The following is a 15,262-nucleotide window of genomic DNA, read 5'->3' on the forward strand; positions in this document are numbered from 1 at the left end:
ATTTGCCTTTATATCATTTTAGAGTATGGTGTGGAGACATACTAAAATAAGAGTTTTTGAAAGAAATAGTCATACTTTTTAAGGGAAAACTCTATCTTGTTGATCTATATTCAACTTGAATTTCATTTAGCCTTTAGACATTTTTTTTGTTTAAATTTACTAAATATTTGCTCATCAGTAATAAATAGCTTATGCTTGTTTCTTTAAAAATTACTTCAGATGTTTCCCTGGGCAAATATCAAACTTAATGTTTTCATTGGACTATTTGTTTACTATGCATTCTAATTGTATTGAATTCTGCTGTACTTTCGGGAAGGCAGTTTTTCACATTCATATAGTATCCCACAGTGTTGAGACCCTGGAGGTGGACTTAAGATGGAAAGTGTAACAAGTCCCATGCACAAGTGCAGGACTTTATGCCACTGCTCAACAGTAAGGAGAAGGGGACACTTGGAAACACCATTGGTTTTTTCAGGAAAAATGGAAATAAAAAGCACTAACAGTTCTGTACTCATCTGGTTTTAGTCACTACTGAAAACTTTCTCCCAAACCTCATAGTATTTAGAAGACATTATGCAATTTTATTGCTCCTCCTCCTCCCTCTTCCCGCCCTCCTCCTTCCTCTGCTTCTCCTTCTTCTCTTCCTTTTCTCATTCTTCTTTAGTGTGTGTAGTCAGAGCAAGACTTGAGTTAGTGGAAAAATCAGGAAAAAAGACATGATTTAGATTTTATAATGGTCCAGGGCCTGAATCAATATCATCAGTGGTTGCCTCCCTTCCCAAGATGATACAGCATGAGGTGACAAAAAAAAGATGATGTTCTTTATATTCCATACATAGTTAATGCTGTGATCTATTATCCCATAAGCGGGTCTTTACGTTTTTAACATGGCATCAGAAGAGATGAGTCAGCCCACTGGAGTGGTTCGGGTCAATGTGATTGATGACAGGTTAAATTTCTGTGCCCTTGAACTCCTCAAAAGACAGGGGTCTCTATACAGACCTTGACTCCATAATTTGGCTCCAACCCAGGAAATTCTATTTACTTGCACTCACCCCTGGATCCATCAAAGTCCCCAATGACAAAACAACCATGTGGAATAGCATGGTTGCTTGGGATTTGTGATTTTCCTGTTGATCAAAGAAGTTAATTTTCCTCACACTTCTAGTTTTCAGATTTTTTTTTTGCTGATGAGGAGCTAAAAAGGTGCATGTGTGTGTATCAGTTGTCTGTGTCTTCAAGAAACAGAAAGTGGTCAACCAGGGAGCCTGCTGTTACCTCTTCAGGATATCAGAGTTTGCGAACGATCCACTCTGTCTCGTGAAGAAAATGCACCACGTGTCCCAAACAGAGTTGTCTTTTTTGTAAGACAGTAATGTCTAGTTGTTGGGTTACTCGTTCCTGCTGCATCTGTCAGGTAAAGAGGGCAGTTCTGCAGTCTCACTGGTATGAGCCGTGTGAGAACAGGGCAAGAGTGATGCCCACTTCCCTAAAGGGTTCTTCCAAGCCTACCCTTCAGGGAGCAATACAATTCATTATCTTCTGAAGGACTTGATGGACTGGTAATGTGGCCACACATCCTGACCTGCTCAGGACAGTCCTGGTTTACACCTGTGGTCCCAAGGTAATTATCGATAGTGCCCCCGTACACTCTTACAGATGCCCTGATTCTGATGATGAATGTCATGGTCACTGTGCAGGTGGAGCAGGGAAAGCTGAATCCTCAGCATTAATGTTCTGTTTGGAGTGAAAAGTGAGCAAGTGCAGAGGGAGAAATCATAGAGAGAAAGTGCTCTTACAGGGTGTGACGACACCTGGGTCACTGAGTTATTGCTTGGCGTGGCCTTCTGCAACTTATTCAGTATAAAAGAGTGGGCTGGCTGCAGAGAAGTGCACTCTTTCACTGTTCTGGGCCCCAGTTCTTCATCAGTAAAACGAGCTTCTGGAATTGAAGTTGTATAAGGTCAACTGCGGCTCTCAAAAGTCTTTTAAAAAATGCTACAGAAGGGATGGATAATGCAGACAGCCAGTTCGCAGAGGAGCGTCACGCTGAGCTGCACAAAATGACATTACTGCAGCCAGTGTTTAAAACAAAGTGTCAGCATGTGCCCACAGCCCCCTAAGGTACCACACTGTGAACATGACTGTAGTGAGGTAGAAATATCAGTGCACTCGGATGGTTCTCCTGGGAACGAGTACCTGCAGTTGGCCTTGCCTCCTGCTTCATTTTAGGTCCATGAACCAAGCTGATATTAATGTTCCTTCTTTTTTAAACACAAGGAACTGTTTCTTTTATCTTCATTTGTGCTTCAGGTATCTCCAGTTACCACTCTGTTTACATTTCTTATGACCAAACTTAACCAAATAGTTTTATAACAGTTCTACAAACTTCTCCCGTGACACCCATGGAGTGATCTGCCTACGGTGTTTTCAGTGAGTCTGATAGGAAATCAGATTTTCAACATTATCATATAGTTTGACTGCCAAGTATGTGTGAGACCCTGAGTCAATGTTGGGAGTCCAGTGGTGAACATCAATGACAAGAAACCCCCTGCTGGGGATCGATATCCCCATTCTCAGGGGGCTTATCCATGAGAGGTGGAGGAGAAGGTATTCATCTGTTGGGTGATAAAGGGGAAGCAGAGAAACGCCAAGGTGCTCTAGGAGAGGGACTGACTGTGAGGGAGGTTTTTCTGAAGTGAGACTTGGATTTGAGGGTGAAGGGGGGTGACCAGAGTGGACAGAGGTTCTGTGCGGCAGGTGACGTGGGCTCTGAGAGATGGGAGGGCGTCCAGGAAAGCACGGTGCCAAAGGAGGCCACACCGTGTGGAAGGGCCATGCAATGGAATGTCTTGACTCTATGAGCAATGGGCCTCACTGAAGGGCCTGAAGTTGGATGATGGCCAGATGACACATGCACTTCGAAGAGAACATTCTGCCCTCAGGATAACAGATGGGTGCACACACGTGGTCATGAGAGATGACTCAGCTTCCACTCAGGAGATATGGATGGTCAGGAAGCCAAATAGAGGGAAGTCTGTGAGGGATAGGATGATGAGGCAGTTGAGAGAAGGAGGTGTCTGGGACTTCTGGCTTTCTTGTCTGTATGATTGGAAGTGCCTTTTTGCAACATAGGTTAGACTGAAAGAAGGTCAAGCTTTCTGGTGCAAAGATCAAGAGTTTTAAATATAGTGATTGGTATTATGGGTTAAGTGTCTCCCCTCCCAGAAATGTATGTTGGAATACTCCAGAAGCTCAGAATATAAGCTTATTTGGAGATATCTCTTTATAGAGGTAGTCAAGCTAAAATAAAATCATTGTGGTAGGCCCTAATACAATATAACTGATGTTCTCATAAAAGGGGGACACTTGGCATAGGAGAGGATGGGCCACAGGAAGGAGGGGACCAACTACAGGCCAAGTACAGAAACCTGCAGCAGATTCTTTCCTCCAGTGCCCCGAGGACCAGCTCTGCTGACACCATGATTTCAGACTCCCAACCTTCAGAGCTGCAAGACAAGGAACCTCTCTGGGTTAAGTCTCCAGCCTGTGGTGCTTTGTTATAGCAGCGCTGGCTGACCAACGCAGGAGGTAAATTCTACATTCATTGCCATTTAGGGTGGGGAATAAAAGTGTTAACTGATGCCACTATTTCTTTTTCAGCCCTCCCTCTGTTCCTCCCTTCCTTCTTCCTTTCCTCTCTCCCTGTGTCTTTCCTTTTTTAATTCATTCCATGTGGCTATTGTCTTCCGTGCGTCAAATTTTTTTCCAGATCTCAGACCTTCTTTAACATAGTCTGTAATAAGTGATGCACAAGGACAAATAAGCGGCCCATGACCATGGCCTCTGCACTGAAAAGCGGCAAGGGCGAACAGAGCACAGCAGAGTGATACAGCCTCACCCTAGTTTCCTGCTGGAGCCTGAAGCCTCTCCGTAAAACCCTGTGAGCCTTGGCTGACCTGGACCAGTAAACCCTACGCCCTCTCTCCAAAGGGAGAGGCAGGACTGGCCACCCAAACAGTAGCACTGACGGCCAATTATGTAAGACATTAGGACATTAAAGGTGACACCACAAACTCTGGTGTCTTATAGAGGGGGAGAAAAGAGAGTCCAATGCCTTGATCCATCAGCTTTACTGTAAACTGGGAGCTTGGCTAGAACTTTGCATACTATCTATACTGTCTTTAGTTATAAAAATCATAATCTGAGAAGTGTTTTATAAACTTAAATTATGTCAAAGACATCAACAGTCAACAGAAGTGGAGGGTACTGGAGTTGAATCCTGTCACCAATATAATTTACATTCTCTGCACACACACTCAAGTTTCTTAAACCATATTTGCCTTAAAAAACACTGCCTTAACTGATGGCACTGTTGCCAATTCTTACCTATAGGAATGCTTTGGCAAATCAATGAATAATGAAAGTACCAACCAGTCTATGGCAGTTAACATTACATGTTTCCTGTACCTAATAATAGTGTAAAAAGAAATGAACTTCTTCTAATAGCATCCTTTTATACGTAATCTGGAGTGAGAATTTTTTATTTGACCACAATAAAAAAGTGCTTTAGTTTAGTAATTTTTATAATACAATGTTGGGGGGAAATATTTTCAGCTCTACCCAGTAAATGATGAAAGGGTGAGCACAACCAAGTCTTTGCCCTGGAGGTTACAATCTGCATCATTTAGAGAGACAAGATGCCCAACTTTCTGGCACCCCTTAAAAGTTCCACTTAGTGACTGGGCTGTGGACGATTTAGCAACTGCTGAGTGACTTATTATTACTTTTATTTGTAACGGAAAACAACATGACACAGTCCCTGAAGTCATTATTACCTCTGAAGAGATTTGTTCTTCATGCAAATTGTGCTAATCAGAGGCAACTCCTGAAGAGTTTCTGGATGAACAATTAATTGCTTTCTATCCACCAAGAATGTGGGCGGCAGTATGCCTCACTTAGGCTGATTCAGTCCTGAAGGCCCGCTTAGCAGAAAACAGCTTGGTCACTTAGTTCCTGGATTAGGATATCTGGAATTTTCCAATTCTAACCGCTGTTTAAACTATTCATTTGATTTACTCTAATGGAGAAATAAAAAAGGGTAAATTGGAATTAAAAACTAACTGTCTCATTTGAGTCTTTCCAAAAGTTAATCCTTGAAATTCGTGTTGGGTATGGTTATGTACCAGAAAAGTAATTTAGATACCGATGGCATGACCTTGTGGGAACACTTGACTGTTGCTGGTTTCTGCTAACATAGCCTGATTATTAATTTTTTTCTTTTCTGTGAAACAGGAAAAACAATCTCAGAGTCCATCTAGGGCTCAGGGGTATATGAAAAAGGTAGGGAGCGTTCTGGGCTGATGTGCAGCCTGTTCTTGTTCCTATTCATAAACGGTACAAAATACTTCTTTGATCCAAAAGGATCATTGATATTGACAATAATGGAAAGGGAGTTTATGACAGCGATCTGAAAAGCTGGGCCAGAATTCTAATGTTAAAGCTAATCGGTTCCGACATTTTCAAATATACTCGTAACGAGGGAGGAAGTCTGGTTGAATTCCCGACAGAATCCCCAGGACACAGACTTTTTGAGGGTCAAATGCATCCTTCTTCAAATATTTGCATTTGAGCGCTTACCTGGTTCAAGAAAAAAGCAGAATAAAGGGACCAGTCTCCCTCTACATGACCTGGCACAGCAAGGAAAGGTATCAAAAAGCAATTTATTGACTAAAATAAATGAGACTTAATTTCCTAACTGCATACTACTTGAGGACCAGGGTGGACACCTTTATTTATATGTTTGTAGCTCTTTTTCCCCTTTGCATTAACTAGCAAACCATCTGCCACGAAGTAGATACTTGGCGGCTGCCGAAAATGTGAATGCTAGCCCTGATTTGACTGCATTTCAAAGGAAAGCATGTTTTTAAATGTTACTAAAGGAGACCACGTGGCATAAGGGACAATACAAAGAAGCAGAGAGAATATAAGGAAGTCTGGTAACAGATTTGCGTTCTGATATCCGGCCTGAGATGGGCGGCCTGTGGACTCAGACTTTCCTGTGATCTCATCTGCCAACTAATGACAGTCCCCAGCGGAAGCGGAGAGGATGAGCCCGAGGATCAGGGAAGTGTGTGCATAAGCACTCAAGTGGTATGTTTGAGAAAGGTGAGGATAAATGGAGCTCAATAATTCACACGACCAAATTAAAAAATTCCATTCAATTCATACTAGAAATTATATATTACCCATTTAGTTTTCTTGTTAGTTGATTTTGTTCATTAGATTCCACATATGAGTGAAATCATATGGTATTTTGTCTTTCTCTGACTAGCTTATTTCATGTAGTATAATGCTCACCGCATCCATCCATACTGTCACAGAAGGTAGGATTTCCTTCCTTTTTTATGGCCAAGTAGTATTTTATTATGTGAATATGCCACAGCTTTTTTTATTCATTCATCCACTAAAGGGCACTTGGGCTATCTTCAAATCTTGGCTATTGTAAACAACACTGTAACGAACATAGGGGTGCTCATATTCTTTTGAATTAGTGTTCCAGGTTTCTTGGGATATATTCTCAGAAGTGGGATCGCTGGGTCCAAAGGCAGATCCGTGTTTAATATTTTGCAGTTACTCCACACTGCTTTCCACAGTGGCTGCCCCCGTCTGCATCCCCACCAACAGTGCACTAGGGTTCCCTTTTCTCCACATCCTGGCCAGCACTTGTTTGTTGATTTATCAATGATGGCCATTCTGACAGGTGTGAGGTGATATCTCATTGTGGTTTTCCTTTTGTTATTTATTCACGTAAAGAAAAACATTCTTTCTCCTCTTACAGACTTTGTAGTGTAGCATGGTGATGGGTGAACTTTAGTAGAGGGTGGACACAGCTGATGGGATGACGGGAGTCATCCCAGGACAGTTTGAACGAATTGGACCCGAAAGAAAAGTACTTCTATTTCCAGCTCTTTTGCTGAGCTGGGCCAGTTCTGTTTGTTACAGACTCGGCTCAAGGCTACTCCCCAGTCACCACAGCACACTGACAGGGGCGGATGCCCATTCTCCATTGTTCTCAATGGTGATGGTAACAACGGCTTTTATGTCCATCAGTAAGTAAAGAACTATTTATAAATAGCACGGTTCTATTTATTTTTTTAGGAGAGCCAACTCTTCCTGAAGATTCCTTTTAAAAACCTGAGGCTCTTTTTTTTGTGTGTTAGCTATCCTGAAATTTGTCCTCTCAGTTAGAAAAAGTTACCAATCTTCACAGCATGATCTTGATCAACAAACAGTCCAGGTCACGCCCACTTCTCTGACCTCAATTAAACCCCACCTTCAGTGTAGAAATACAGGGCACTGCTGCTGAGGGGCCCCAAATTTCTGAAGGCACGTGAGGTACTGATAAATGTCTTCTTGGTGCCCAAATTGGGCACATGGGACACGTGTTCCAACAGGATATCGCCACGGAGTAACCAGCCTCGTGAGGCTGAGTGAATCATAACACTAAATAGGAAGACTCAAAAAACACATGCTCTAAGTCTGGATATTAAAACGTTTCCAACAGGGGAAATCATTTTATGTTCTCACTTTTGTTCTAAATGATATAAAATGGATTGCTCCATAATGCTTGCTTGCCAGGAAGTTTGGTCAGGCTTTGTAGTCAGAGAAGAGTGTTTCTCTTTGCTTAAGAACTGGTGAAGTGACTACACGATGCCGTTAACTTTATTGGTTTACGAGGAGTGATGACTTTGCGCAGGCAAACTGACCGACCTAGCCTGAACTTGTAAGGAGAACCAAAGCCAGAGATTTTGCCTGGTAGACAGCGGTAATGTTTTATGCATTTTTGTATCACTTTGAATGCTTTAGCACAGTGTCCTGCATGAGGTATTTTCTCAATAAATATCTTCTGAATTTTTAAAATGGAAAAACTTACCTCCCCAATAAATAAACAAAAGGGAGGTGTTTTTCAGGACTTCCTCATCGGGACATTGTAGCTCAATAATGGAGCCAATTCCAACAGCTACTGAAACTGCAGAAATATTTAAATTTGTTTTTAAAATAAATAAACCCAAATTGGTTTGAATGGGACTTGGTTAAGCTGAACTGTTGTTCTGGGTTCAGCGGTCTCTGCCTATTAACTGAGGAGCAAACAGGGTCATTACAATGTTTTCCAAGATTCAAGGGCATTTACGAGGGTTTTGAAAGACTGGAAGATGAACAAAAACCACACAGTATCACTAGGTTGCCAGAGAATTTTCTCTAGTTAAGGCAGACTGCAGGTATGTCTGCAACTGTATTGACTTGGATATAAAAACCTTACAAATTTTGAGGTAGAATCAATAACAGAAGAAGTCATTATTTTTAAGAGATCATAAAATTCCAAAACTATGTATAAAACCTAAACATGCAACAGAATCTAAGAGTCTTTTAGCATTTAATATTTTTTCAAACTTCAAAGTAGAGTAAGGGGGTAAAAAAAAACTAGACTTAACCCTAGGTAAAGTCTTTCCACTTGAAGTAAGCATAAAAAATAACAAAATAATAATGTTAAAAAGACAGTACTGAAAAATATGGGGAAAAAAATTTCCTTCACACAAACAATTTCCTTTAGGTGGAATTTTCTCCATCGAAATAACTGTAAGAATTCTTACGCCACCAGGAATGGCATCAAATCATCTAAGCTGTGTCCATGTAGAGATGATGGCTGGGATTAAATGATGCAAAGCATTTCCATTTCATAGGCCATGTAGGGTAGCCCTTGATGTTTCTGGAGTACAGACTGTGGGGGACAGTGAAGGCCGGTGTCACAGCCAAGGTTGAATGCTTAACAAAGCGCATGTGGACTGCTTGCATCTGCAAGGCAGCTCAAGCCAGCAGCGACAACAGCCAGGACCCACAGGGGTAAACAGGAGATAGATAACCACAAGCTTCAGCTGTATGCGACGCAACTTTTGAAGTAGGCATCTGTTAGACAGCCTGGGAATGGAACAATCTGTGCCTGCAGCATCTCCCTCATTTTGCAAAACATCCTTGACCTCTATCTAACCCATCCCTATAACATAAACATGGGCACCATGTTCAGGGCTCACTGTCTCTCCATCAGAGGACAATGTCCCCCCTGGTCCCTCCTTTCCCTTCAACTGTGTTGTGCCTTTTCTTCATCTCCCGTTGACCCCACTCAGGAACCCCCGCTCCACGCTGAGCACAGCAATAGACATGTAACATTTTAAAATGTTTTCCCACGTGTTCTTCCACATAATTCCGAAATACCTATGTGAGTGGGGAAAATATCATTATCCCTGTGTCACAGGAAAAACAAAAATAAACGAGACTGGGAGGGGTCCCAGAGTCGATAAATATGAGGCGGAGACACCTGAGCTTTCCCCATTAGCGATACAAATTCATCAGTATCCACCTGCCCTCAGTGAGGGAAAGTAGCCTGGTCATCAGGGACATTAATTAATTAATTATACGGGCACTGAGTAGACACTTTCTTGCTTTTCTCACGTGCAGGTAAAACAGATTGCTTGCCTATACCTGAATTTTGCGGCTACCCGTACTTGTTCCCAACGCACTGAAGGGGCCATTCTGTGCGGCAAGCTGAAGACACAGCAGAAGGACTTGTTCGGCATCATGGGTTCGTTGGAGCCACCGTGGGATGTACGAGCATTCTGGGGCTGGAGGACAGCCGGTAAGGGGGGACCGGTTCCAGCGCAAGCCCCCTAGTTAGCCTGCATGCCTTGGGGTCAGCTGGACTGAGGCTCACATCCGGACCCCTTTTTACAGGGTGTGAATCCCTGGGCGAGTGCTTTCTCACTGTTTTATACAGGTTAGTGCTCAAATCCTTATTGTTCCTATCTACGGGGATTTTAAAAATTAACCATACGCCAGCTAGTTACAGAACCTCTTTTTATGTGAAAAAATCACCCTCGATGTTATAAAGAAATTGGAATTTCATTTCTAGTTAAGATTTGGATTTAAAAACAGAGAATGGTTTGGCTGCTTTTAAAAGCAAATTCGGTCAGCAGTGGACGCTCGGAAATAAAAGACATCTTTTATAACATGAGCAGGAAATTCAGTCAACACATGAAACCACGTGGTGATTTAAAACACTATCACACTGCCAGGCTGGCCCCTGAGGGTGTATAGAGCTGTTTAAGGGCATATCCCTGTGACAGAATAATTGCTGTTGTGTTTCTGAGATACAATCAGACCTCGGACACCTCTGCCTCCGACCACCAATTGCTTTGGTACTTGTAAAAAGGAGAGATGACATTTGACTAAGAATGGTGTTGGGTGCATTAATCCACAGAGAACTGACCAGGCTGTATTTTTACATCTTTAAAGTATGAAACCATTTTTTCAACTGTAATGCTGCACGTGGTAAGAGAAAGTGACCCAACACAGTAAATCACCCAAACAATGCCACAGGAAGAAACGAGTCCTCAGCAAAGGGGGACAGGGCGAGCTGCCGTGTAATGTCCCCACATGAACTCTGCATTCTTACTACCAGGGCTTCCGGCACAACTGCAACCGCCCACACAAGCACCTACCGGGCCCCTTATCCGGTGCTGTGCCTGCACCTGCCTGGCACTTGAAGGCCTTTGGTCAATGGAATGAGCGAAAGTCCAGTGTTATTCATACTAATTCTGAATCTTCAAGACAACATTTCACAAAGGTTCCATAGTGATTCCCTGAACACGCCTACTAGCTCCGTCCGTTCCTTTCCTGGCCCCTGATATATTTGGGGAGCTGCGTGGACCCTGTTGATGTCCATGATTAAATACAGTTCTTTTTTATGCTTTAAAAATACTGCCTAGTATTCACGATATAATATAATATGAATTTGACAATGCCATTTTATAAGCCAACCCCTCGGGCTTTATAATATTTACTGTATAAAATGTTTTGATAAATGTAGACACCTCTTAATATTTCTCCTGTTCCAAACTACTAAAGATATTCGTTTAATGTTATTGAAAAATTCCCACTACTGAAAACATTTTTCTATCTAAACCCTAGCTGCTGTACTATAAGTGACATGTATTTTTCATTGTATAAATAGTTCACGTCCATATCTTTAAAAAAGTAAAAGCATAATCAAGAAAATATACACTGCTTTTTAAAAAGTAAAAGAACCCAGAAAAGTAGAAAGCAGAAACTGTTAGTCTTCCTTTTTCGCGACCCTTCTCCCTACTCAGGAGGTCTCTTTCACACAGCCTTCTAGAAACTGGGAAAGCGCATGTCAGATGCTAGTCTTACAGTGCGTGGCATAGCTACTCATCTATCCAGGATCTGCCTGGCTGATTGGACACATTGATTTCAGATCTTGTCAACATTCTTTTTACCATGTCAACATTCCAACGTAATGCAATCTTTAAAAGAACGAGGGAAACAGAAACGAAAATCATAATAGACTTAAAAGGCAACTAACCTTTTTCCACCTCATTCAGATTAGCAGCTGGCAGCGACAAAGACAGAAGAGACAAAAGACTTTTTACATTGCGATACAACAGCAGAGCACAGGAAGCTAATGCATTTAACAACAGAGAGGCCAAGGGTGAGAAGGCAAAGTGAAGCAAGGCTTCCATTTCTTACCTACGGCCGGCCAAGCGCACAGACACGGAGGAAATGAGGCAACAGGCAAAGGCCGTCACAGGGAGCCAGAGATCTGCATCTAAACCAGGCGACTTGACAACCAGCCTTATTTTTTAACATGTGCACTTAATGGTTTGTGGGTGGGCATTAGAGACTTGGGAAAACAAAGGGATAATGGTACGAAATAGAAACGAAGAGTTCTGAGTATTTTCCACAACATATATTCCACCTCTTCATGTGCCCCAGCTGGTTCGGAAACTTCCATTCACTGAATTTCTGTCCTCCCATTAAGTGACACCAGGGGTTACACTGTGATCGATTGTGCATCATCTTTGTATGTGGTCCCATGCGAATAGGGTTCTTTAAAAAACATAGTCTGACCAAGTAGATCCAGGGTTCTGACTCTTAGGAAACACGCGAAAACACATTTTTCAATTTAACACCTAAATTCACACCAGACTTTAAGAAAAGGCGTCAGGTTTTCAACATGGCAGGGGTGCCGTGCTTGTCACGTTCATAACAATTTCCTGTGATGTGCTGGCCCCAGCGCTTAAATAAATTTAGTAAATTTTCCAGTGGCGGGTCCTTCTATTTGGAATATTTGTAGTTGTGTTTTATAGCCTGCTCATCACACGAGGACTTCTCCATCTGACTGCTTTCAGATCTCTGAATTTTCTCCATGAACAACAGTGTGTCCATTCTGACTCTTGCCATGGATGCCAAATGTAAAACTTTCCCCATAATATTTTACAAGCTTTTTCCGTGAAGTTTTATTTGTTCCAACTAAGGGGTTCAAATTTTCATTTATGCCTTTGGGGTATGGAGTAAAAATCTTCAAACAGAAAGTAACTTGTGACTTGAATGATGTTTAAACAATGACAACATTATTATATTCCCTGAGCAATACGGGGTTTCTGTCCCCGGATCTCACGCTCATTAATCGGACTCCAAATGTAGTAAATCTCAAAGAATACAGCCACATTATAAGAAAATTCCTCCCTCACTGCAGACTTGGATGAAGGAGGATATAAAACTCTAGAGCCCAATTTATATTTTCCTATAATTAAAGGCCACTAGGTGCCTCTGATTTCCAAATCAGCAGATGGTTGTTTGATATTTTGTAAATGAGCTCACTTCACATATGGACACAAATACTACAGTTAATAGATGAGTTACAAAAGGGCCTCATTTAGATATTTGCTCTAATGCCAAATCGTCAAACTCTTCATCGCCCACAGGACTCAGCACACAGTTAGAGTGGTAATATCTCCATGCTCTTAAGTTTCTGTGGAGCTCAGTATTTCTGTTTATACTTTGCCAAAATCAAGGCAAACTGATATTTGCAATAGCTCTGCTTAAGAAGACTAAAGGAGTCTCCGTCCCTTTTGAGGACCAAATGGCTCTTGACAGATAGTCTTGGCAGGCTCCCGCATGACAGCTTCTGTAGATGTCACATTTTGGCTCAAAAGTGGTTTTGCTAAGTGTTGAGTTTTTCCGATGTTTCAGAGAAAGAGGTCTGGCACAGAGAGATGAGGCTTTGTAATACTTCTCAGAGGAGGCTGCACTGATGGGAAACTTTTTGTGGGAGAAAACATGTCAAGAGGACTGGGTATAAGAAGGGAGCTTGGGACATGAAAACCGAGAAGCTAAGACAAAGACTCCAAAGAAATGGATAAGGAATAAGGTACAGCAAGTCTGAAGCCAAGGCAGGAGCACCGTCCAAACCAACTCAGAAGAGTCTTCCACTCTCTGTAGTGGTCAACACGAAGAGGGTATAGACCAATTCCTGGTTGCTGTGCCCTGGATCTCATCGGCTAGGCAAGGTATGCTTGACATGCCTTGGTCCATTTTGTCCTCGTCAGAACATATTGTTTCAAAGAGACCCCAAAGGCTAAGTGAATTAAGTCCCTAATATAGTGATTAGAGCAATGGTGGGAAAAGAGAACTGTTCTACCGAGGTAAATCTAGGTAACAGGGTTTAGTGCAGACACTGGGCTTCTCATACAGATCTAAATGAGCTCATCCAATAAAACTCAATTCCTGGGGGAGTTCCTAGTGCTCCAGAATTTGTGCTTGCTGAACAGACTTGCCGTCCCTCATTAACACAAAATAGCAGAGAATGCTCAGATTCGGCCCATGAGGAGCCCAAGGGCTACACATACATAATAGAGAAATTGATAAAAACAACATACTCATATTTCTACTGGACTCTTAGTATATTACTTTATATGATATCAGGTGCTTCCCTGGCATAAAAAATTCCTACTATGGAAAGGCAGCTTCAGAGCACTTGTGCAGATGGGGGTGTCGAAACAAAACCCCGTTATTCTGTCTATCATTTTACCATAAAGAAAGGTACTTATTGGGATGCCAAGTTTGGGTATCCCATAAAAGCTTAAATTTCTATGGTTACCCAACAAATCCCTGAGACAATGAATCAGACAGCTGTACTTTCATCTTTCATGTTTAGAGATGGTGGCCTTTGGCACCTACATAGTTATTTCACCCTCGGATACTCTTAACTATATATTAAATTATATGAAAACAAATGCAGGTAATGAAAAATACCCAGCAAAATGAGAACGGTAACTTCAAGTAGAGTGACAGAAACTACTTCTCCACTTTTTCTTACAATAAAATGTGTGACATTCTCTTTTTCTCTATCATGTATTAAAACTAAGTGGTTTAGTAAGAAAACAAGATTGTAAATGTGAAGTTTCTTATTCATAGACACAAAAATAAATCAAAATAGATATTCTTATATCATAGCCAGGTTATAGACTTGATGTTGACTTTATAGCAACTTGATTTATCCAGGGAAGAAGTTAATAAGGTTGAATAGTCTTAGGAGATTTATTATCCCAAGAAAGAGAATGTCAGAAAAAAGGTGATGTTCTCAGAACATTATTCAAAGTGCTTAGTATCTTATTTTAAAGAATATGAGTTACTAAAGGGAAGAAAACTCGTTAGTGAAGAACAAGAATGGATACAATCTGAAATGCTTAATTATGTTTTGACTAGGTAGAGAAGTGCCTTCTTTCACATATATTTGGGTGGGTTGCTTTGCACGGGAAAAATGCTTTGCATAGCAATGTCATTCAGTTGTGAGGCTAATAGCTTCAGTGTGATAATTCCTTTTTTGCTGGGTAGCATGGCATGATAGGAAACTGAGCTCGGCATGTCTTTCATTGGCTTGGCTGAAAACACCTTTAACTACATCTATTATTTACATTACATCTAATTTCTCAAACACCTACCAGTTATTAAACAATACAGTGGTTTACTAAACACACGCAGCAGAGTGCCCATGCTGTGTTCAGATACACACACTGACAGCCAACCATCTCCAATTCTTCCTACCTGTGTACTCAGGTGGGCAAAGGCATGTGTAGTTATTAATCCCATCGACACACGTAGAATTATTTTCACAGTCATTATCTTCACAGTCATCAACATTGATTTCACAGTGTTCTCCTTCAAATCCATCAGCACAAATACACCTGCCCACCGAAGGGGGAAGAAAGTAAAAAAATCAAAACAAAACAAATAAAAACACCCCCTTGCATTTTCAAACCATATGGTCTAAATATTGGGAAAAATAACCCTACATACACTCATGCATTACAGTACTTTTAACTACAAGAAACTGATTTTTAAAATG

General features: G+C 41.5%; 1 protein-coding gene across 10 annotated transcripts in view; it reads right to left on the reverse strand.

Moving 5' to 3' along the window:
- The window catches only part of SLIT2 (slit guidance ligand 2), a 322,800-nt gene that overhangs the window by 31,252 nt on the left and 276,286 nt on the right, over positions 1-15,262 (reverse strand). For 5 of the 10 annotated variants that reach the window (XM_037045143.1, XM_037045076.1, XM_037045106.1 and 2 more), the window contains 2 exons: positions 14,962-15,101; positions 11,438-11,464 (listed from right to left, as the gene is read on the reverse strand). In XM_037045143.1, coding sequence (XP_036901038.1) covers positions 11,438-11,464; positions 14,962-15,101 — 167 coding nt within the window. The remainder of the gene's footprint in view (positions 1-11,437; positions 11,465-14,961; positions 15,102-15,262) is intronic. The other 5 variants (XM_037045153.1, XM_037045125.1, XM_037045134.1 and 2 more) reach the window with 1 other exon arrangement.

Source organism: Sturnira hondurensis, unplaced genomic scaffold (genome assembly GCF_014824575.4).
Source record: "Sturnira hondurensis isolate 20B ecotype Veracruz unplaced genomic scaffold, ASM1482457v3 Scaffold0000780, whole genome shotgun sequence".
In the NCBI taxonomy this organism is placed as follows: domain Eukaryota; kingdom Metazoa; phylum Chordata; class Mammalia; order Chiroptera; family Phyllostomidae; genus Sturnira; species Sturnira hondurensis.